This window comes from Microtus oregoni, unplaced genomic scaffold (assembly GCF_018167655.1).
Source record: "Microtus oregoni isolate MIOR12 unplaced genomic scaffold, Mior012 000032F_ref0000030, whole genome shotgun sequence".
NCBI lineage: Eukaryota > Metazoa > Chordata > Mammalia > Rodentia > Cricetidae > Microtus > Microtus oregoni.
The window spans coordinates 1,527,778-1,553,021 of record NW_024543091.1 but is presented as its reverse complement, the minus strand read 5'-3'; the positions used below and the strand labels follow the sequence as shown (position 1 = coordinate 1,553,021).

The 25,244-nt window shown below is 36.9% G+C and overlaps 1 protein-coding gene across 10 annotated transcripts in view; it reads left to right on the top strand.

The window, feature by feature from the left end:
* The window catches only part of Dop1a (DOP1 leucine zipper like protein A), a 90,415-nt gene that overhangs the window by 20,911 nt on the left and 44,260 nt on the right, over nucleotides 1–25,244 (top strand). For 8 of the 10 annotated variants that reach the window (XR_005976730.1, XR_005976729.1, XM_041679924.1 and 5 more), the window contains 10 exons: nucleotides 1,601–1,791; nucleotides 3,533–3,714; nucleotides 8,455–8,625; nucleotides 10,956–11,145; nucleotides 12,725–12,823; nucleotides 20,557–20,656; nucleotides 21,602–21,711; nucleotides 22,756–22,864; nucleotides 24,073–24,193; nucleotides 24,674–24,793. Coding sequence is in view for 8 of the 10 variants with exons in the window: in XM_041679924.1 (XP_041535858.1) it covers nucleotides 1,654–1,791; nucleotides 3,533–3,714; nucleotides 8,455–8,625; nucleotides 10,956–11,145; nucleotides 12,725–12,823; nucleotides 20,557–20,656; nucleotides 21,602–21,711; nucleotides 22,756–22,864; nucleotides 24,073–24,193; nucleotides 24,674–24,793 (1,340 nt within the window). In the remaining 2 variants the exon portion in view is untranslated. The remainder of the gene's footprint in view (nucleotides 1–1,600; nucleotides 1,792–3,532; nucleotides 3,715–8,454; nucleotides 8,626–10,955; nucleotides 11,146–12,724; nucleotides 12,824–20,556; nucleotides 20,657–21,601; nucleotides 21,712–22,755; nucleotides 22,865–24,072; nucleotides 24,194–24,673; nucleotides 24,794–25,244) is intronic. The other 2 variants (XM_041679923.1, XM_041679920.1) reach the window with 1 other exon arrangement.

Below are 25,244 nucleotides of genomic sequence, written 5' to 3'. Positions count from 1 at the left end.
TTACCTCTAGATCATAAAGATTTACTTCTATGTTTTCTTACAATTCGACATATCATTTAAAACTATGATCTTCCTGAGTTAATTTTTGTACAAGTTTAAGAAAGGAGCGGAATTTTGTCGCAGAATATTCCTTTACGCTGTCTGAAGATGTGTCACTGTGATTGGTTTAATAAAAAGCTGAATGACTAATAACTAGGCAGAAAGAGGTTAGGCGGGACTTCCAGGGACAGAGAGATCTTGGAGAAGTAGAAAGGCGGGGTCACCGGCTGGATGTGGAAAAAGCAGTACAGAAAGATGAGGTAACAAGCCATGAGACAGAATGAAGATTAAAATAAATTAAAATAAATGCGTTAATTTAAATTGTAAGAGCTAGTGGGACAAGCCTAAGCTAATGCAAACTTTCATAGTTAACAATAAGTTTCTGTGTCACGATTTGGGGTCTGGCAGTCCAAAAGAACCTGCTACAAAAATCAGTTTTATAAATGTGTGTATGTTATATTTAAAAGTTTGAGAAATTATTCTTACTTCATCAAACTGTTTTGGCAGCCTCTGGAGCCGATTCTTAGAACTTCCTAGAGGCCAGGAATCAAGCTGGCAGGGAAAGATACCGACAGAAGTTAAGGTAGAAATATAAAAAGTGGAAGAGAACCCATACTCATCTCAGTTAAATTCTTGTTTTTCTATTAATTAAAGTGATATAAAAAATAGTCCTCAAACTCATTGGCCAATGGGAGAAAATATTCTTTGCTTATGTCTATATAAATTTGTGAGTCTTAGCTGCATGTATTACTGGTTTGGGAATCTCTTAGAGGGTGACATCAAAGTGTCAAGTTGGGTCTGCACTGAAATCCAGACTTAGCTGATGACAGAGGATCTATTTAAAACAACTCATTCTCATGACTGTGACTCAAAGCATCAGTTCTTCATTGTAAGTTCAGCTCCAGAGAGATGCTTGAAGTGTCTTGTCTCATATCTAAGTTATCTAAGTGTCTTTAAAAGCTGAAGTGCTCTTGTGACATATTGACTACTGCCAGTATCTCTTCTGCCTTCTTGTTTTCACTAAAATTGAGCCTAAACTGAGGTACTGGAGGACTGTGCATACTTGCTCTTAAAAGGTAATATCAAGGAATTTGTGGCTGTATTTAAACTACCATAAATTCTTATCCTTTATACCCAAAGTCAGTTTGATTCCAAATAGCTGATGGTCCTTCATACTTGGTGCCCATTATTAGTTCATACAGTAGATCTTAAGAATAGACACTTTTTCTTTGGTTTTTCTTTTTCTTTCCTATATATTTTGTGTTCCATGTGACCATTTCTACTAGATTTTGCTATCAAAATAGAAGAGGATGTGTACCAGAAGTGTTTCATCAACAAATGTGGCAGAAATAACATGTAATAATCAGAAATTTTCTTTTTTATATTCTGAAATAATGCCAGTTTTCTATTTTGAATATTAATATCACCTTGCACACTAGCTGACTAGAATTTTGAGTGCCTCTATTAAAGAAACTGTAAAATTAGTCATTTCTTTTATGATGAGACTCTATGAACACACTTCCATACTTTGTAACCTTGGTTCCCTTGGAATCTCTTATAGGGAATGATTTTGCATGACTTTGGAACTGGTCTCTAGTGGGACACGGTGGGAGGATGAACACAGAAGAGCTGGAGTTATTGAGTGACTCCAAATACAGAAACTATGTAGCTGCAATTGACAAAGCACTAAAGAATTTTGAATACTCCAGTGAATGGGCAGATTTGATATCAGCGCTTGGAAAACTCAACAAGGTATGCTTGTTTTACTCATTTAGTAAAAGGAGTAAAAAAAATCAGAAATCTAGTTATACCTGTTTACACAAGTTTTATCTAAATCTTGAAGAATATAAAGTGTAACCGAACCTCATTATATATATGGATTAGAATTCATGACTTCTTACAGTGTAGTCAGGCATGCTACTAACACTTTGGCAGTTCTCATTAAAAAAACAGTAGCACTTAAAAGATGCAATTATGATCACTATCGGTCCCTGTAAAAGCTCAAGACTGGGAAGCATGTATGTTACTGTGAGGACACGTTTCTGTGACTGAGCATCAGGTAAAGCTCTGGAGTTTATAAATAGAAAGTAGTGACTGCAATATCCTTTCCAAATGGTATAAGTGCATCAACAAGAAATACTTTATCCCTAGGCAAGCCTAGTTACAAGTCAGTACTTTTTACAAAGGCAGTTTTTAATATAATCCCTAGGCCTTAGAACTTCACTTGAAATGAGCCGCCTTCTATAACTCTGGCACTGACCAACGCTCAACTTTCTGTTTTGACCCAATAATGGTTTATAATTTCAGTCAAACTTTTCTTACTTCACACACATAGTTTTGGTATAATTATTGTTCTTAGTGATTGGTGATGCTTCTAGATATATTGAAAAAAGCAGGATAGGAAATGAATCCTTTTAAAATAACCGTTTGAACATCAAACAGCTCCATGTGCAGTTATTAGGAAAAAAAATCTTAAAATGCATAGCTAGGACAATAGATGGCAAGGTATTTCACTCTACAGATCATTACCCTGATAGTACAAGAAAAAAAAAGCTTTCATTTTCATTGTGCTAAGAACTTATATTAAAATGGGGACATATACACTTCTGTGTTGCACATTATAACATCCACAAAAATCACTCCATAGTATGACTTCACTTATAGGAAGTTAAGTTCTTTGTCTTGCTGAAAAATTGCTAAGAGTCCCATTTTGAAGGCTGCTTGGGAATTATTAATATGAATTAGACTAAGAACATAATTAGCTTCTTATACATTCATCAATTTGTGAAAACACCTCACTGTATCTAAATAACAAAAGTTAAGATACTAAGATTATAGATGAAAGTAAGGTAAAACGTAGTAGAACAACACACACACACACACACACAGAGAGAGAGAGAGAGAGAGAGAGAGAGAGAGAGAGAGAGAGAGAGAGACTGGCAACTCTACTGCTGACTTCTCTGCTGTATTGCCCTTGACAGTTTCTATCTCTCTCTTGCTCTCTTGCTCTCTCGCTCTCTCTGTATTACCCTCGCCTTGGTGGGGGAAGGGCAAGCAATATGATTTTCTGGCTCAGAGAAAATAGCTGCAAAAATCTGTTGCTTTTATTCTGTACATTTTATACAAAGTGTTCTTTCATTAAAAGTACCTTAAAAACCAGGAGGTGGTGGTGCACGCCTTTAATCCTAGCACTTGGGAGGCATAGGCAGCCATATATCTAAGTTCAAGGCTGGCCTGGTCTACAGAGCTAGTTCCAGAACAGCCAGGGCTAGACAAAGAAACCCTGTCTCAAAAAAAAAAAAAAGGCAAAAGACCTTAACAGAAATGTTAGTTTGTAATCGGTGTGTTTTTAACAATGTAATTCTTTTTAATTTTGTGTTTTCATTTCAAATGTATACTGATATAAATTTCAAAAGCTGTCTTTGAAATATATAAGAAAATAAAAATAAAATGAGACATTTTTCTCAGTTGCTCTGAAATTATTTTCTTCAAGGTTTTACAAAACAATGCCAAGTACCAGGTAGTACCCAAAAAACTGACCATAGGCAAACGCCTAGCTCAATGTCTGCACCCAGCATTACCAGGTGGAGTTCATCGGAAGGCACTTGAAACATACGAAATCATCTTCAAAATCATCGGACCTAAGCGACTTGCCAAAGATCTTTTTTTATATAGGTAAGAGTAATTTTCTTAATTATGTACAATATAAAAATATATTTCCAGCCAGGTTGATACTTGCTTTTAGCCTCAGCACTTGAGAGGCAGAGCCACGCAGATCTCTATAAGTCTGAGAACAGCCTGGTCTACATAGCAAGCTCCAGACCAGCCAAGTTTGCATGATAAGATCCTGTCTCCAGATATATGTATGTATGCATGGCTAAACCATTTAACCTTTCTACAATAAAATTTTGAAAAAATGTTTCTTACATAAATGTTACATATTTGAATTAAGTAACTTAGAAAAAATAAAACATTTTTCGATTTTTTTTATTTTTAGATATTATTCATAAAAGTTATTCAAAACTGTTGACACTAATAAGGTTGGAAGCTAGGCTGAGGAAAATAAAATACCTTGATTTCTCGTAGCTTTGATATTTTTGACCATCTTTTGCTTTTGTTTCTATGAAATGGCATTTTTCTTTTATCTTTTTCATTATCCTTTATTCCCCTTCCTCTTCTACCCCAGTTCAATACCCGCCATTTCTTAGGGTTTAGTTCAGACAGGCCTTCTTATGTACTCACTTTATATTTTCTTGTTAAACAAACATATCCACACCTATATTTATCTTCTTTATCTTACCGTATGTATTTAAAGTGTGTAATGTGATGACATGAGATATGTACTCTAATGAAGTAGATTCATTTGTCTCTCATCACACAGTCCTCTGGACTTTTCTTGATGCTTATCTGTTACTTGTATCCTTAGGCCTGCATCTCCCTACTTCCTCCCACGCCTGATAACCATGGTTTGTTTCTTATGTATGGACTCCAAATTGATGTCCCAAGTGCTGGCCTTAGCCTTAACCTCTAGACTTGGTCATCACATATGTGTGTATCTTTAAAAGCCATTAAAATATTGCCTGTTTAAAAATAAATCTATGCTTCCTTAACTTGCCCTTCCTGCATTGTCACCATCAGTCCTTTGCACAAGCCTAAAAAGTGTCCATATTCTCCTACCTCCTGTGCAGTCTCCCTGAAAGTTCTGTCTTGCAATGGTTAGGAGTGGGGGTGTCAGACTAACTCTGTGTTCTTATGTTTAACCTATTTGTTTTTAACCTATTTGTGACTCATCTACAAAAATGGAAATGATATAGCTGGTCTCATAGGATTGTTAGTAGAACTAAAAGTCAATATACAGAAAGTACTTACAACCATGTGCATATTACTCTGATGTGTTTCCAAAGCATCTGTCTACCTCACTGGCAGCTGCCAGTCCTAGTGAGCATCATCTTTACTCTGGCCTTTGTCATTGGCCTAATACTTGGCACAGTCCTTAGCTTTTTATATTCTCTTCTTTACACAGTATTAGAATGATCTTTTTAAAATACATTAAACAAATGATGTTACATATGGCTTCTGAGATTTCATGTACTGGGTTGAAAAAAATTCCAAACTAAGATAATCTAATGTACAACATAGATTGTCTGTATGATCCTTAATTGTGTAAGGATTCCTCTCCTTTGGCAAGCAAACAAGGTCTTCAGCTGGACATCCTCTTCCGAGGAATACCATCAGATCTCACAGGCTGAGGACCCAGGGAGACTGCTTCCAATTCTAACACCAAGAACAAGTCCAGACCTCCAGACTTGTGACCTCTTTAAGTTCAGTTAATTTGCTAGAAATAAAATTCAGAGAAATATATTTATTGACTATCAAGAAAGATATTTTAAAGGACACAGGTATGCAGCAAAATGAAAGTCCTGAGCACAGGAATTTCACTTCCTTATCCAGAACTGAGGTACATACACTGCCTCCCAGAAAGTGAATGAGTTTCTGGTTTTCTTCCTGCATGGGTCTATGTATCCAGAGTTCAGAAACTCTGAAGCCTCTATCCTTTGAGGTTTTTATGCATACTTAAATACATAAGCAAGATTAAAACATGAGCAACCATATAGCAAAAAATGTGTGCTCTGGTGCTCACTGCTGACACACTGAACAGGGAAGCAAGCATGGTCTTCCTGTCCACTTTCTTTTTAGCGCCTCTGTGTAACATTACCTCCTAAAAGGTTTGGGGAGGATCCTTTTTGAAATTGAAGCCTTCTACTGCCAATCAAGGTAGATGAATGAATTTCTGTACAGCTACATCCAAGTCAAAATGGCAAGGAAAAATTAATTTCTACAATCTACCTTTGAAAAGAGAAAGTTCAGTTTTTATAATCTGGCTTTGGGATAAAAAAGAAGCTGATTTCTGAATTTAAAATACCATAACAAACAAAAGACTGTCCTTCCATCATCTTCATTGCTTTAGAACACAGATGGAAGGCCAAATGCTTCTGTTTCTTTTCTTTTTTATTATTTAAGGTACTCTTGTGCTCTAGTTACTTAGTAAGTAATAAGTACTATGAAAGTGAGAACTAGAAACTATGAATGATAGCCATAGTTTATATATCACAAAATTTATATCATATCACATGTAGAAGGGCCGTGTCACAGTTGAAGAGTATGAGGAGGGGGTAAAATATAACATGGAGATTATGTGTCTGTAGGGGGATGGATGGATAGATAAGATTAGATGGATGGATGGATGGATGGATGGATGGACAAACATATATTTGGATATAACACTGTAATCAAATATGTTCACTTCATACTCTTAAACATTGATGCAGAATGATGGCTTCAAGCTGAGAGCTGGTTAAATTTGGATTTGGAGGTTTGTTTATTGCAATCTGTTAGCGTCATGGAGAATATTTGAGTACATTGGGCTTGAAGCAAAGATGTCAGCAGAGAAAGACAGAAATTAAGGAGATAGAGTTGTCAATGACGCTAGCCCATCTCAAAGGTGGGTTACAACCCCAGGCACACAGTCGGCAGTTGCACAAAGACAGAGTATGACTGTATCTTCAGGTCACACAGTTCCTAAAATTTCTGGCAGAAAACTGGCCAGTTGAACGTGACTTCTACTTCCCTATAAACTAGGAGTGATTGAGAATCTTCATCTTCAAAGCATTACTTGAATATAGAGCATGATGCAAGGTGTAGTAATAAGAGGAGCGGCGGGGCTGCGTCCCCAGCACCCCGGCTGCCTGGCTAGCTTATGCCCGAAATAACAACACACAAACTGTATTCATTTAATCACTGCTTGGCCCATTTCTATCTAGCCTCTTCTAGGTTAATTCTCACATATTAATTTAGCCCATTTCTAATCATCTGTGTAGCGCCCCTAGGTGCGCTTACCAGGAAGATTCTAGCCTATGTCCATCCTGGGTCAGAGCTGAATCGCGTCTGCCCGGGAGAGCAGAGCATGGCGTCTCTCTGAGGCGTCTGCTCCCGAGAGGAGAGCTGTGGAGTCTGAGCTCACTTCCTCTTCCTCCCAGCATTCTGTTCTGTTTACTCCTCCCACCTATCTTCTAACCAATGAGGGCCAAGCAGTTTCTTTTTATTTAACCAATGACCTTCCTCCATCAGCAAGGGATTTAAATATAGAAACCTCTTTGACCTCTTGTTCCTGATACAAATAGTTCAAATCTAGTAATAAATACTCCAATAAGTTATAAAAATAAAATAGGTTTACTATCCTACTCTAGTTAGCAGATAAGTTTCATTGAGGAACTGACATAAACTGAGAGCTGGATGTTTAAGGATCCTCCAGTGCTTATAAGGATGTAGGAAAGAGAGTAGGGGTTGTGTCTTTGTGATGGACAAAGGCCTGGACCCTACAGATGGCATGGAAGGTTCTCAAAGAAACCAGCAGAAAACGCTTCAGAATGGCTAAGTTGGAAGTGCAAGAACAAAATAGGTGAGTACAAGCCGGGCGATGGTGGCGCACGCCTTTAATCCCAGCACTTGGGAGGCAGAGGCAGGCAGATCTCTGTGAGTTCGAGACCAGCCTGGTCTACACAGCTAGTTCCAGGACAGGCTCCAAAGCCACAGGGAAACCCTGTGTCGAAAAACCAAAAAAAAAAAAAAAAAGCAAAATAGGTGAGTACACATGGGTTGTACAACATATGCAGTAGCCACAATTCAAAAACTGTTCAAAACTGTTGGCAACAGGAAATCTATGAGAGGTTTTTACTGCAAGTAGTGGCTTCAGGGCAGTTTTCAATTCTACCTGTTGAGACAAGGTGATAAAAATATGGCAATCTCTCCTAGGCAATTACACAGATGATATAGGAAGAATTTACCCAGGCATCATCTAGATGAGAAACCTAAAGAAAGAACATGGCCAGTATTAATGGAGGAGGTTTGATTTATTTTGGTTTCTTTTATTCAAGGTCTCTCTACAGGCTCTGGTTGTCATGGAACTCACTATGTAGATCAAGCTAGTCTTGAACTACAAGAGATCTACCTGCCTCTACCTCCTGAGTGCTGGGATTAAAGCTGTGCACTACCAGCATGGATCTTGGAGGAAACATTTTTATAGTGGGGCAAACATCACTCCTAGACTTTTAGCCAGCCAATAACAGAGATGCCATATTCTAAAACACTAGTTGAAGAGGAGAAAGGACAGGGTTTTGGAAAAAATGAGAATTCTTGTTTGGAAGTGTAAAATATAAAGACTACAACAGATAGGAAGCTGCAGGGCTTATGAGTATGAAACTCATTAAAGAATTGGTTTAGTTTAATCAACGTAGAAGTCATTAATAGATACTATTCTATCATTTGCTGTGACCTGTTTCATCAAAAATAAAAGATATGATGTAATTGCATATGAATTAATGTTGGTGCTTTTTTACATCTTTTATTTTTTGACAGTTCTGGGTTGTTTCCTCTACTTGCCAATGCTGCTATGTCTGTGAAACCAGCACTGCTCAGTTTGTATGAAATATATTACCTGCCTTTGGGAAAAACTCTGAAACCTGGTCTCCAGGGATTGCTGACTGGTATTCTTCCTGGCTTAGAAGAAGGATCAGAGTACTATGAGAGGTAATATGGTATTTGGTCCACCGTGGTTCTACAGATTATGGATTAGTCATGGATTAGTCAGCAACCATCCTTAACTGTGTTTTAACATCACAAAATTAATTTTTCTAGATGCATCAACATAACACATTAAGATTTCAGTAACATCAGCCTGGAGAGATGGCTCAGCACTTGAAAGCACTGGCTTCTCTTGGAGAACATCTAGGTTATATTCCTAGCAGGAAACTGTAACTCCAGTTCCATGGAATCTGATGACCTCTTCTGGCCTCCCTGGGTACCAGACATGCAGACAAAGCATCCATACACACATAAAAAATAAAAGTTAAGAAAAATATTATTGGGACTAGAGAGATGGCTCAGGGATTAAGATCACTTGCTGCTCTTCCAGAGGACCTGTGTTCCAATTCCAGCACCCACTTGGAGGTTCACATGCATCTGAAACTCCAGTTTCAGATTTGGCATCATTTTCTAGTTTCCACGTGTGGTACACAGATGTACATGCAGAAGAAACAGACATATAAAATAAGATTTCAATAGCAGTAAAAATTGCTGTAAAGTATATCTTTGGAGCTTAGAAACACTTTTTAATATTTCCTAATTGTGTTCCATTTTTCTCATCTGTAAATGAAGCATAATATCTATCTCTGTGTTACTGTAGTAATGAAACCAGTCCAGTGCTTTGCACATGTGTGTAATTCACTCAAAACTTATTACCCATAATTTAAAATAATGATACCAAAAATAGAGTAACAAATAACGAAGAGTACGAAATGGGGCCCTATACCAGCCCTGTTTGATCTGCCAATAGGAGAAAATAGCTTAGTGCCAGTGTGCTGCTTTTCATTGGCTGTTGCCATGACACTCCATACTTAGTGTTAAGAGAAGGATCTCTTCTATTTTGGAACTTATTGTTCTTTTGGTTTGTTGTGTTGCTTTGTCTTGTTTTCTTTGTTTTGTTTTTGTTTGTTTGGTTTGGTTTGGTTTTTGGTTTTTTGAGATCGGGTTTCTCCGTGTATTCTTGGCTGGCCTTCCTGTGCCTCCTGAGTGCTGGGATTAAAGGTGTGTGCCGCACCCACCCAGCAAGTCTATTGTTTTCCAAAAGCTAGTAGCTACAGACAGTGCATGATACCCTTATCTCATTACTAGAAAAAGAAAGAAACTGAGTTTAGGTGGCAAAAATAGAAAATCCTAAGTTTAAGTTGTGAGTAGATGTAATGATTGAAACTTAAGTAAGTGTACTGACTAATTATGCTAGTGTATTTCAATGATTTCAACAATACCAAAAGAATCTAATCCTGAAAATACTGAATTATCTTTAGAGGCTAAATTGAAAAGAATCTGTCATTATCATTATCATGTGCCTTTGTGTGCCTGATGTGTATGGAAGTTAGGGGACAGCTCTGTGCAGGTGATTCTCTTCTACCTTCATGTGGGTTCCAGAATGGGAGTCTGCTCTTCAGGCTTCCATGGCAAGTACCTTTACCCCTGAGCCATTCTATGACCCATGTTATTTGCTATTATTAGTTTACCTACTTGCTTATAATTTTAGAAGTATAATATAAAAGTAGTTCATTTAGTTTAGAAGTAAGTTTTAAATTATTCCTTTAAGGGAGGTATATAATCAGTCCCATTTAATTCTACTAGTTGTAATTAAAATTTTGTAAAGAAATTAGGTAATCCTCTTTCTGGTTGCAGTGTTCTGTAATTTATGTTTTGCTAAATATTCTATATGAGTACTATAAAATGTTTATAAATGTATAATTTTAATGCTAAGATAAACTGAAGACAGATTAATGTTACTATTAAATCATTATCAGAAATCATCTGACTCTAATACAATAGACTTCTATATATTGAATTATCTTGTGTAAAAAAGTCAGTCATTAATGTTCTTAGCTTAATTTTTGTCATAGGTCTAATTCACTTATATTATTGTGAACTGTGTGTTCTGATTGCAGAAAGAATGAAGCATTTCAGAATGTCTTTCTTGTAGGAAGTCAGCATAGGTATGCCGAGATTGGTTAACTAATTTTATATATGTGACTTTACTGCTTACAGTAACTTAGCAACCTGCTGAAGTAGACAGGTGCTGCAGTGCTGTTCTCTGCATCTTACAGATGGAGACTGAATTGAAATGATTACATTTATCCAACTGATACACAGTAGAATCAGGACTTGGACCCCAAGAGTCTTCTTCCAGACTAGCTCATTTGTTTCCAGAGTGGAGCACATGATTGTCTGTGGATGCTGTCATTTATTTTGGAAGAGAATAATGATTTCTCTTATCTGACACTGAGTGTTTCCCTCTTTCACCCTTCTGTTGTGCACCCCAGAACAAACACACTGTTGGAAAAGGTTGCTGCTGCAGTAGAACAGTCGGCATTCTACAGTGCACTATGGGGCAGTCTGCTCACCAGTCCCGCTGTGCGCTTACCCGGGATCACATATGTTCTGGCCCATCTGAACAGGAAGCTTTCCATGGAAGATCAGCTGTATATAATTGGCAGTGACATCGAGCTCATGGTAGGTTGTCACATCAAAAGTGTTTCTCTAGAGCCAGGCATTCCAGACTATTCTGAGGGTTATGCCATGGGAAGCATTCCTGTTTTCATGAAGCTTGCCATTTTTCATCAGAGAAAGCTAACAACCAAAATACTGAATAATTATTGATATTTTAAAAGATTAATATTTCATGTGAAAGACATTATTTTTGCCTGTTAACCTTTTTTCAAGTAAATTCATGATTTTTATTGTTCCTGTCTTGCTTACTAATAGAACACTCTTACCATAGCTATATTTATTTTAATAGCCTAAAGTGGACCTTCAATCTTTTCTTTATAAGAAAGATGAATTTTAGACAAAGTGATATAGCTGAATTCTGCATAAGGTTTGAGGAACAGGATGAAAACCAAAGCAAGCAGTGAAAAAGAGAATAGCACACTGACTGTGTTCTTACGTTTTTTCCAAGACTGTTAGTGGAAGAAAATCTTTATATGATGCTGTAGTCTTAAAATGAGGGAGGAATTTATTTTCAAAACTTCTTAAATGTTTTTTGATTAATCTTGTTTTCCATATAATTATATGACTCATATTTAATGTACAACTTTGTTTAGTGTCTTAGCTAGGGTTTCTATTTCTAAAAAGAGATACTATGACCTCGGCAACTTTTATGAGGAAAACATTTGAGGGGGCTCACTTCACAGTTTCAGAGGTTCAGTCCTTTATCATCATGACGGGGAGCATGGCAGCATGCAGACAGATGTGATGTTAGAGGAGCAGCTCAGAGTCCTACATCTTGCAGATAATAGGAAGTTGACTGGGCAGTATTCTGAGCATAGGAAACCTCCAAGCCTGCCCCCACAATGACATTCTTCCTCCAACAAGGCCATACCCACTCCAACAAAGTGATGCCTCCTAAAAGTGCCTCTCCTTATGAGATTATGGGGGCTCATGACATTCAAACTACCATGGTTAGATTTAGTCAAGTATTGCTTGCATTCACTAAAATTGGGCCATCTTAAGTGTATGAATTTTCATATATACATACAATGTATACAATCTCCTAAATGCTACTATAAAGAAGACTAACAAAATTGTATCACACCAAACAACACTAGACCTATTATGGCTGCTCCTTTCCTGTTTTTAGATCCTTGAAAACATTGTTTGGTTTCTGTTTTTTATTTCCACTCCATCCAGATTGTTAATATGAGTTGAAACATACTGCTTACGCCTGTGGGTGTGGTTTATTCACAATTTATAACACAGTGGAATTTAGTCCATGCTTCTGTGTTTGTTGCTTTATATTGCTCCATATTCTCTTATGATTAGTACTGTAGTGTGATTACTCTTTCATCAGTCAGTGGACATTTGACTTCCATCCCACTTAGAGCAAGTATTTGTAAAGCTGCTGTGCAATATTTGCACAAGCATGCTGTGTGGACATGTAATGGGGCATAGGGTAAAAGTCATTGATACTGAAGGTAACATTTGTGTGTGTGTGGTGCTCTCTGATAGGCACGGTATATTTTCTCTTTCTTAGATAAATGAAAAGTTACTGTGGAAAGCATTTCCAAGCATGCTAAAGGCTTTCTTATTTCAGGTAGAAGCAGTAAGTACTTCAGTGCAGGACTCGAGTGTACTTGTACAGAGAAGCACACTGGACCTCATCCTCTTCTGTTTTCCATTCCATATGAGTCAGGTAAAACTTTAATGCTAATGTTTTCAACAAAGACATTCTTTGATAATCATAGATCTGTGATGTATAGTCATTTTAAAGGTACCATATTAGAATATTTTCTTCATAAGTATATAGAAAACATTCCTTCTTGATGAAGTAGAAATTGTATTTTAAAGAAAAATACTAAACTGTTTGATAAGCATATAGTAAATGAAGGAGATTATTTTATACATTTCAAAACATTTCTAAACTTTAAAAAGAAGGGAGTGCTCATTGTTAACTCTTAAATAAGCAGCCTTTAGACTGAGGCCTTCAACCCAGCTAACATATGACTGATGTTACCTTATTTTTACTTTGGTGGCTCCACCATTACATGCCAGAACATTAGAGGAGTTAGCCATTGTTTGAGAACCAAATATTTGCCAGGTAGTGATAGCACACACCTTTAATCTCAGCACTTGGAAGGCAGGGGCAAGCGAATCTCTGTGAGTTCGAGACCAGCCTGGTCTACAAGAGCTAGTTCTAGGACAGGCTCCAAAGCTACAGAGTAACCATGTCTTGAAAAACCAAAGGAAAAAAGAACCAAATACTTAGTGCCTGTGCCATTTGCTACTGATTTCACTACAGATACAAGCAACTGACTTGACAAATCAAAAATGAAGTGTGTCATTACTGAGATTTAATTTAATCCATATCCTTAATTTGAAAGACATGATAGAAATCTTTTAAAAGAATAAACTTTAATTAAAAATGAGACTTAAAACACCAGAATATATACATTCAGAATGGTGGAACCAAATACCATAAATAATAAGATACAGAGATTTTCTGCTTTGAAAATTAAACTTATACCAGCTGTAGTAGCACATGCTTTTAATCCAAGCACTCAGGGGGCATAGTCGGGTGCATTTCTGGTTTTCATAATGAATTCCAGGACAGTCAGAGCTACATAATAAGATCCTGTCTCAAGAAAATAAAATACATTTCTAAAATGGGATTAGCAGGAAGGACTTTGTTTTTCTCATAATGACTGCTAGTTGAGAGCTCAGCAGCTTTTCATTTAGCTAAATTTTCTTTGCTACTCTACTTTCAGTTTTTTAACTACTTCATTTAATTTGAATAAATAATAATTGAAGAGTTTTATTGTTCATCGAGTACATTATCACTAGTTGACTTATAAACCACATCTAGTTTCTATTTTGAGACTCTCACTCTTAACCATGGGCCTTTTTTCTGCCCTTTGGATTTTCACATTTCCCCTATTGGGAAAATTCAGTGTAAACTAAGCTTGCCAAAGCTGTAGCATAGTGGTGACTGGACCATAGCGTGGGAACGTTTTTAAAGTCTTATAAAAGAAAGCAATGAGTCAAAGCAATGTGGATAACAACCTAAATATGTACACTTAGAAAGAGCATCAGTGACCTTTGATCTTGACCTTTCTTCCTGTTGAAACATTCTATATTAATAATCCCTCCATCGAGAGGCTCCTCCACAGCATCCAGGAATTAAGTCTTAGGCTTCAACTGTTAAGAATTTAATTTGTAATTTCATTAGCTCAGCAATGAAAACTAAACCTTCCCCATACTTTCCTACTCTCCCTTCTCTCTATCCCTGCCAGCCAAAATTCTACCAGACCTCCTATGCTGTGTTTCAAGAAAGCAGTGGTGTGTTAGCGCAGTCTTTTGGTGTTCACCTCTCTGCTACTCTTGCAGTTCTGATCCTCCCTCACTGTGCTACATTATATAAGGCTCCGAGGCTGCTATAGCCATCTTTGTTCCCCACTTGACCTTTTTTCATGTCTTGTGTGTAATAAATTCTTAGCAAGTATTGATTTTAATTGTAACTTAACAGAGCCTTCATTAACTACCTCAAAAATATGATTGCTGTTATGCTATGGATGAACTGGTAGACTTCTTTAAAGCTGACCTGAGTGTCTACTATTAAATGCTAGTGAGCTTTTATATATTATAGTGATCTTTTACATATTGCAAAATATGGAGTGATGTCCGCAATATTTACAAATGGCTTCTTAGCCATACATTTGGTAATGGTGGCACATGTCTGTAGCTCCAGCATTGAGGAAGATAAGGCAAGATTGCAAATTCAATAGACTTTGTGTCTAAAATGAAAAAAAAGTAAATTCTTATCTGGGGAATAGCTCAGAGGTAAAAGCTTCAGGCCCTGAGTTCAATCTGTAACATGTTTTATGTTTTTACATGATGTTTTCAAATATATGCATAGAGAGGAGGAGAGAAAAACATTGTAGAATGGCTGAATTGAGCTAACTCATGTATTACTTCACATGCTTATTTTCTGCAGTGAGAACACTTTAACTTTGAGTACAGCACATTTTAACTATGGTTACCATGATATAGATTTTTGAAAATTCCTCCAGAAATTGAAGTTTTATAGCTTTTACCATGTCTTCTGTTCTTTCCTATTTGAGTTTTCTCCTCAGATAAGATGGGGAGACATTGGTGCTTCCAAGATTTTGGGACAGTGCCTATAATCTACATGTCTGCTAGTGTGGAGATAGCATAGGAGTTCTCAAACTTTTGGTTGCAAGATGCTATTGCATGCTTAATAAGTATTGAGGATCTCAACAGTTTCTTGATATAAGTTAGTACTATCCATATTTATCATATAATTTTTAAAAGTCTACTGATTTATCTGAAAATACTGAGTTATCTTACCAGCATGAATGACATTTGTAGAAAGAAGTATGTTATAGAACAAAAAAGGAAGGTAAGAAAGAAATTAGTGAGAAGTAGAGTTTCATATTTTTTTTTAATTTATTTATTTATTAAGGATTTCTGCCTCGTCCCCACAACCGCTTCCCATTTCCCTCCCCCTCCCCCCGATCAAGTCCCCCTCCCTCATCTGCTCGAAGAGCAATCAGGGTTCCCTGACCTGTGGGAAGCCCAAGGACTGCCCACCTCTATCCAGGTCTCGTACGGTGAGCATTCAAACTGCCTAGGCTCCCACAAAGCCAGTACGTGCAGTAGGATCAAAAACCCACTGCAATTGTTCTTGAATTCTCAGTATTCCTCATTGTCCGCTATGTTCAACAGCATTTTTATTTAAGAGTTCACTTAAAGTTATACTTATGTGAGGAAGGCATCACAGTGATAGATGATAGATAGATAGATAGATAGATAGATAGATAGATAGATAGATTAGATGACAGGAGGAGAATTGTGTATATCTTTAAATACATGCAGCTGTTCCACAGTTTATCAACTTGCTGCTACAATGGGCACATAAGAAAGTAGATAGTTCCTCCCAAAAGTCTTCAATTGAAATGTCTGATGTATGAATATAAGATTATGAGATATGTGATTAAAATTAGAAAAATGTCAAAAGAGATACCCTAACCGTTGTCCTTCTGAACCTAAGAGTTTCATATTTTTGTCAATCTCTTTAATAACTGGCCTGAAAGCTCATAGCTGCTTTTTGGTTGATTTATAAGGAAAATAAAACAAAATAAAAAACAATTCTCACATTGATCTACTGTTTGAAAATCAAGGAATCATTAATATGTTCTGTTAATAAGTACACACTTTTTGATACTATACCAAAGTTACATCTGCTGTTTTACAGTTAATTGCAATATGTAAATATAAATCAACTTTTAGGATTTTCTTCTGTTAAACAGTCTGCAACTTTTACTCATGTATGATTTTGCATCATCAAGTTTGGTTATTTAAAAAATGATGGTGTACTCAGCTGGGCAGATTTTCCATACATAGACCACCACTACATTAAACTAAACAATAACATTTGTTGCTATTACCACTTATATGTATAACCTTTTATCATCACTGTCACCTGTGTGAGACACCTTAAGGGAAGAAAGGTTTATTTTAGCTTACTCTTCCACAGATTTCAGTCATTTTAATAGGGAAGGGATGGCAGCCAATGGAGCTCAATACATGGCAATAGAAGCTTACTGCAGCAACTGTGCATTCAAAGTGCAGCTCCCACTCAACCACCTCCACCAGCTCATCTGCACCTCCTGAAGACCCGGAAGTAGAACATGAGCTTGGAGGCAGGTGTTTCTGATTTAAGACACAGTGTCTTTAAAAGCAGTATTTACATTCCTTTATTATGGGTGTGTGTGTGACCACAGCACTGATGAGGAAGTCAGAGGACAATTTGCAGGATTCAATTCTCTTAGCATTTATTGTTGATTCTGAGGATTGAGCTCATGTTATCAGGGTTGGCAGTAGCCATCTTTACCTATTGAGCCATTTCACCAGCCCTTAACTATAACGCTTGGTCAGTAAAAAAAAAAAAAAAAAATTCGTAACTGAACCCTTCAGGCATAGTCCTAGTTACCCATCTTTTGTTGAGCCCAAAGGATGACTGATCAGTCATCCCCAAACTGTTCCCAAACCCACGGTTTAATCCACATTGTGCCTCCTGTATACCAGCCTAGTTTGGTCAGCCACCTGACTTGAGCCCACTCATGCCACATCCAACCTTCAGGCCTTCCCCCAGGTGCTTATTCTATGCCAGATCCAGTCTGTCTTAACCCAGAACCCAGATCTGGGCATGAGTCAAGCCTGGTGAGTCACTGGCACCTAATATGCCTGCAACATCTTCAACCCTCAGCAAGTGCACAGCCTGTTTAACATCCTAGCTTGAGGTGTAGCTTGCACCTCTCACAGCTGGTCAAAATGCAAAGAACAGCTGATCATGGGTGCCTGGCCCTAACTGATACAGATATAACACAACCCCTACACCTAAAGCTCATAGAAGGTCATGAATGAGTTGGTGGAAAGATTGTAAGAGCTTGAGGATCAGGACATCCGCTTCAAGATTGTGTCTTCTAAATATGACAGGGAAGCTGTACCCATGAAATTTCAACAACATGCTTGCCTAAACAAGACCTGAACAGTAATTGACATGCCTACGTAGATGGTGGGAATTTCACAAGTCTCTGCCACTAGATGAAGAGCCACAGGCAATTAATGGCTGCTGAGAGAAGTAGAATCAGTTTTTCCCAGTTGGTTTTCCAGTACTGAGTGGTCACCCTAAAAACATACATACACATACACACAACACTAAATGGTTGTTATTGTTGTATTTATTCATTTATAACAGCTAAAGATAAAGATGCAATGTGGGCTGGAGATCACTGGCTGCTCTTCCAGAGGTCCTGAGTTCAACTACTAGCAACCACATGGTAGCTTATAGCTATCTGTAATGAGATCTGGTACCCTCCTCTGGCCTGCAGGCATACATGCAGGCAGAACACTGTACATGTAATAAATAAATCTTTTTTTTAAAAAAAAAAGATAAAGAAGCTATTAGCTGGAGAAGGAGGAGGTTGGACTTGGAGGAAGGAGAGAAAGGTAGAAATGACGTAAATACATATGTTCATATATATGAAGCTTAAAAAACTAAGTACTGAAAAATTTTTAACTCAGTGTCTTGAAGCAGTGTATTTTAACACAAAGTCTTCTACAATTTAATTAGCTTTCTTTTGGAATTTCCAATATTATTATTTATACCAATATTGTTTTCATTTAAGTGACAATATCATGTTGTTTAAGAAGGGACTACTAAATGCCAAAATCTAAAATATCCCATATTTTATATTGGATATAGCCCAACATATTATAAAGAAAGACCATAGTTTGGCAAAAATGGTATTCTGGTTTTTTGGGGTGGGGGAGCTTTTCAGTTCTTAACAGTAAGACAACCCTTCTACATTATACAATTTCAGTATACAAAATAGGAAAAGTCATAAACTGAAAAGTGTATCTTGAGTGACAAGCTCAAGTTTCAGAAGCATTCTTTTAAAAGACCTGTGAACTGGCTAGTTTCCTTCCTTCTTTCCTTTCCTTCTATGTACTGGAATTGAATTCAGGGTCTACTGCAAACGCATCTACCACTGAGCTCTATACCATCAACTTGTTTTCCTTTTTTGCTGCTGTTTTTATTTTTCTCCAAGAATGTGGCAGTGAAAATACAAAGATTATAAGTATGGTAGATGCTTCTTCTACTCACCTGCTTTTCATACGGATATGCCAGATTGTTTAGCTTGCTTCTTACCTATTGGGAGAAATGACAACACAGCAAAAGAAAAAGTAAATACATTTAGATATTATATGATGTTTTCTTTATGTATGTTACGTAGCTGGTTTTCACCCTGTAAGCCACCTGGAATGGCACCTAGGGATCACACTTGACAAGTTTTCTGGCTTACTGACATTATCTATAAAGAATGGGCATAATTTGTCACCTGTGGATGACCTGTATTCTGTATCATCTCAGCTGTTACTAATTCTGGGGATGATTCCCTTTCCATAACAGGAAGATTGTATAGAGAGGGTTTGTTGTGATTAAGGAAAGATTAGCTCTGTAGTATTACCCAAACATTTTATTTTCACTATGCTTTTGGACCTTAAGAGGTCCAGATACTTTTTGTTGTTGTTTTAATTTTTTATTAGTTCTTTGAGAATTTCATACAATGTATATGATAATATTCCTGCCTCCAGCTCCTCCTAAATCTAGTCCCCTTCCCAACCCATCAATTTCTGTGTCGTTCCCCGCACCCCCAACCAACTCATTCAATTCATTCTGTGCTGCCCATATACTCCTGAGTGTAGCCTTGCACTGAAGCAGGATTGACCTTCTAAGCCATACTCTGAAAAAACACTGACTGCCCTCTCCCAGAGAGTGAACTGCCAACAACTGCAGCACAGAGATGGGGACATGGGCACAGAGTCCCATGTCTAGTTACAGAGCTACTGGCGAATGAGAGAGAGCTGCCGGGGACTTTTTTACAGAGTAGTTTTAAATTGGTCAGTTTCCAAGATCAGATTTTAAGATTCCAAGATTACACATTTAAGTGATTACCCAGTGATGTTCTTTTGAAATTCATATTTTGTGTGTGCTTCAGTTGCACATGCACAGACAACTTTTAGGAGTCAGCTCTGTCCTTCCACCTCTCAGGTCATCAGGTTTGCATAACAAGAACTTTAACCCCTTGAGCCCCCAGTAATACCCTTAATGTTAACAAATTTATTAGCAATCTTCCATCTTTTCTTTTAATATTTTAAACATCAAATTAAAACTAGAGGGGAAAAATCTGAAGGAAAAAGTTAAAGCTATTAGAACAAAAGGACTCTATTTGAATTTTATTTGTGGATTTTTTTCCATCTTTGAGGTATTACAAATAGAATTTTAAAAAGAAAAAAGAAAGAGAAGAGGACTGATTGCTGCTAAAGTCTTCCTGAAAATTTTAAAGTGCACTGCTAGTGTTGAGCTGTTTGTCCTCTACAGTCCTCGTTTGTGTCAGACTGTACTGTTGATGGAGAGGAAAAGAGAACTTTAAACGTAATGTTAGAGTGAGTGAGTTATGGCTCCAGCTGTAAAACTGAAGTTGGAATTGGGCAGCTGGGCACAGTGGCACACACTTACTAGGGAGGTAGAGGCAGGCAGAAAGAACAGGTCAGAGTGGAAGTTGAGGGCCATCCTTTGCTGCTTAGGGAGTTTGAAAACAGACTTGTAAGCTCTGTGAGACTACCCAGAAAGAGAACTGAGTCATGTTACCTTTCTTCCTGTCTCCTCACATGTGAACTAGAAGTAATAGCTCCTGTATTTGAAAGATTAGATGAAGCAATGTTATGTAAAAACACCTCTCTTACACTCTAATGTTCTAAGAAAACTTCAAGGTATTCCTTTTTTAAAAGAGTAAAAACAGTAGTATATCTCCATTAAGTATAACTACATTCCTTTTTCAGGCCACTCGACCCGATATGATCAGGATTTTGTCAGCAGCCCTTCACGTAGTACTAAGGAGGGATATGTCCCTGAACCGAAGACTTTATGCATGGCTTCTTGGTAGGTATCTAATGAATATGCTTATAATTGACCAAAAAAGGAGACTTGTCATGCATAACTGTTCTGAAATTGTATGAAGAAACTAAATATTTATGTGTAAATGAACAATAAAAATAAAATACTGTGCCAGAAAGATAGCTCTGTGGTTAAGAATGTCTGCTGCTTTTCTCGAGGACCAGGGTTTGGTTGCCAGCACCTGTATCAGGTGGCTCAGAAACACCTGTAATTCCAGCTTCAGGGGTTCCAGTGCCCTCTCCTGGCCTCCAAGGGCACATGCACTCGTATAGCACACACACATGCACTAAAAATCAATCAGTCAATCTTAGGTGGGGGGACTATTAATGATGACATTTTTTATCAAATTTCAAAACCCTCTTAAGGGGCTATTTGAATCCATAAAATCATGTTCACTTTAGCAAGATGTCGTTCCTGTTACACATTATACTTAATGTTAGTATATTAAAAAGATTAAGTGAATAGACAAAATAAGAACAAAATTTCCAAAACTTTCAAGTCATCAAGGAATCATAAGTAGTAATTACCACTGTCTTACAGATGACATCATTGTGAGACAGTGTGTGTACATAAGCCATAGAGCATTTATTATGTACGTGTATTCTTCTACCTTTTTATGAATGTTTTCTCTGTCCTCACAACCTCTTACTAGAGTGAAAGGACATTTGATGACTTTCCTTAGATATTGTAAATCCTCAGTTATTTTACTGTAAGATTTGGGGTAAAATAAGATAAGTTTGGAAGAATACTATTAGACTCAGCTATTGAATTGGTTTCCCTTTATTAAACTATCTAAAATGGTCTCTCTTGCTGACACTGAATGGGCTACTAATTGGGTAAGTGTTTAGTGCTGTTTTTGAGATATTTTAGCATTTAGTGAACAACAGTTTTAAGGCTTCCATTTTAATTTTGTGATTTATTCCCATGGAGGTTTTGATAACAACGGTGCTATCATAGGACCCAGAAGCACAAGACACAGTAATCCTGAAGAACATGCCACTTACTATTTTACAACCTTTTCAAAGGAATTATTAGTCCAGGTAATGACTGTTTTCATTATTCTTTGCTTACTTCCTGTTGAAAAAGCCTGGCAAAGTCCTGTTTTAATTGAATTCATAATTGAAGAAGTCAGGACAAGACTCAAAAACTTCCAAAAAATAACTGTAATAGACATACAACTACAGCACAAAGGTGGTCACAGCTGGACTCCACAGGAGGACAGCTTTTCACCTGTCTGCTCTTGTGAAGGTTGGAGCATTTCAAAAGGTGCCCATACCATGTTTCCTGTGAAACTTTGGTTGGATTGGGCTTTTGCAGGTTAGATATGGTAAGACTGCAACACACATAGAAACATTTAAATTATCCATTTATTTCCTATTATATTTATTTAAGGTGCATCAACATGCTCTAAGAAAATATATCAAGAAAACAAATGATTGCTTAAGCATTTTTCTTCATTTACTTATTTGATTTTGAGATAGGATCTTGCTGTGTAGTTTAGGTGGTCTTGAACTCAGGACCTGCCCGCTTCTGCTTTTAAAGTGCTAGGATTATAGGTGTGTATCATAAGCCCAGCTTGAAGCATTTTTAAATGCAGGAAATTATACACTGAATTTTAAATAGCTAAGAAGATAATTACATACTATACACCTTGGTGATAAGATGGCATAGTTCATGTCCTAAACTAATATCTTCATCTAGATGGCCAACACTCGATTTCTCAGTACACTTCTCTTGATTCTCCCTTGTTTTTTCCCCCAATGAAAATTCATGACCTAGATTGATGCACTTGTAGCTCCACACTCAGAGAACTGAAGCAGGAGGATGGTTTGTTGTCAACCTAGTCTTTGTAGCAAGGCCTTTTCTCAAAAATAAACAACAAATTAATACTTATGATTTAAATATGTTGCTTTCTCTCGGTGAGTCTGCCATCTTTGTCCCTGGCAAAGAAAGAAGACATCAGTCAGAATAGTGCAGGGATGTGAATCTACATTTCATGGATATAGTTAAAAATAGTTCTTTAAAAATATATATGTATATATATTACTATTTCCTAAATCACTAGTATGTTTTTTTTTTTTAAGGCCATGATAGGAATCTTACAAGTGAATGGATTTGGAGAAGAAAGCACTCTCATGCAAGATCTAAAACCTTTTCGGATTTTAATCAGCTTATTGGACAAACCTGAGCTAGGTAATATATGCCCAAAACATAAGCGGACATGTGCTTTTGTGTTGTTTCATGATAATAGTAGAATGAAGACACTGGGAAAATTGCAGTGTTCTTTTAAATTAAATACAGATTCTCAGATTCTCAACAGTTTGTTAACTGAAGTTAAAGATGTGTAGCTGGTGTTTATGTCAGCATCAGACCTGTGCCTGACACTGTAGGCCGCAGAGTCAGTTTCTTAAAAGACATCACCTCATCTCCTTTTAATCATTCACTAAAATGGAAACATTGTTGATCTGGCATAACTAACTTAGAATTTGAGGACTGGAACAGAAATGTGAGTTACATATTTCCTTCATAGTCTTCTTGTTGCTGTTGCTTTCTGTGGTTTCCAACATTGTGTGCTTATTATTTATTAGATCTACTATAGTACTTAACATAAACTAAGAAAAGGCAATTATCTAAAGTATGTAAATTTTCTAAGTATATTCAGGTGTTTTGGCACATGCTATAGTTCCCCAGCTCTTAAAAGTGAATTTTTTTGTGTCAGGAACTTCAACAGGGTCACTTTTGAGGTTTTCTGTGATGATGATGAAGCTCAGGGGACTTTTTAAAGAAGATAGTGGTAACTGTGAAGCAGTCAAACTTATTTTTCTGATTTTGAGCATTATTTAGCAACAACTTTGATGTGGCAAAATCTACTGGATAATTGTTCTAAGAGCTGCATGGTGTACCTTGCAGGTGTTTCTCTAAATCTTTAAGACTGTCCCATAAGCTGGGCGGTAGTGGTGCATGCCTTTAATCCCTGTACTCTTGAGGCAGAGACAGAGGAATCTCTGTGAGTTCAAGGCCAGCCTGATCTACAAGAGCTAGTTCCAGGCCAGTCTTCAAAGCTTCAGAGAAATCCTGTCTTGAAAAACAGGAAAAAAAAACTGTCCCATAAAGCTAGTTATACTCTCCTCATTTGGGATTAGGAAACTAAGACTCAAAAACTATAGAGCCTGCCTTTGGATTATGGTCACTTCTATTAAGGTGACTCTATACTTAAAATAAACATTTATCCCATTACTTACTATTTGACCATGTTTCAAAAGTTTACCTTTGGGGGCTAGGAAATCTCTTCATAAAGTACTTTTTTTCAAAGCATACTTTAATTGGACTATTCTTCAGGTCATCATGATTTGCTAACTCTAAATAACTGCTGCATATAATTTATTGTATATTAATTTTAGGACCTGTAATTCTAGAAGATGTTCTAATTGAGGTGTTTAGAACATTGTACTCTCAATGTAAAGCAGAATTGGATCTTCAAATGGAACCACCCTTCAGCAAGGACCATGCTCAGTTAAGCAGGTAGATTGCTAAAAAATTAAGCATGACATAAAAATGGCCTCAATTATTAATGCTTATGAAATGGACTCTAGTAATATAAATGAATATAATATGATTATTAGTAATGGTTATGATCTTACTCTAAAGTTTATATTACAGTGAATAAAATTATCACATTCATAGTATGAAATATAATTAATTGCACTCACTATTCAGGCAGGTACTTTAAACAAGAAGAGTAATCACCATTTGATAGTTGAATGTTTCTTAATCATATCAGTTTGGAAAATTAATTGAATATTTGGGCTGATGAGATGACTCAGTAAGTAGAAAAAAGCACTTGGCTCCAAGAGTGAGAATAGATATGTCACCATTGCAGTCTTCCTCCTGCTAGACAATATTCTAGCAGTGTGTAATAATGCGTACTACCCCAGTAATACTGCACTCAGTTTTGAAAGAAATATCAATATTTTTAATTGTTTGGTTTCTTTTATTTTTTAGTAAATTAAGGGAAAACAAGAAAACAGCCGAGCTGATTAAAACTGCGAATCTTCTTTTTAATTCCTTTGAACCTTATTATATGTGGGATTACATTGCACGCTGGTTTGAAGAATGTTGTCGGTAAGTTAACGGCTTCATTTGTTGTAGTCCAATAACATTCAAAGCTAATATTTAGCTTTTAAAATGTTCTTTTATACTTTTTTTTCCTACCGAAAACTTAATTATTTACCCATAATCTAAGTTTACTTTGTCAATTCAGGATATAAAAATCATTGCTAATATAGTCTTAGAACTGGAAAGGAGCTTAGAAATGATGATCCACTCCCCAGCATAGAGTGTTCCTGTGTCTGGCTTGCAGCAGCCCCCCTGTTTTTGACTGTGGAGAAGATAGCAGTCTGCATCAGCACATTTTCACAGAACTATTTCCGTTTATCAATAGGCCCACTGTGTGTTTTCAGAGACTTAGAACCATCCCATTTGGTAACTGATAAGCAATAATAAACACACCGCCCGTTAGGGTAGAAAGCCTGAAACAGTCTGAAATCGCGAGAGTGCTAGTGAAGCAGAGTGA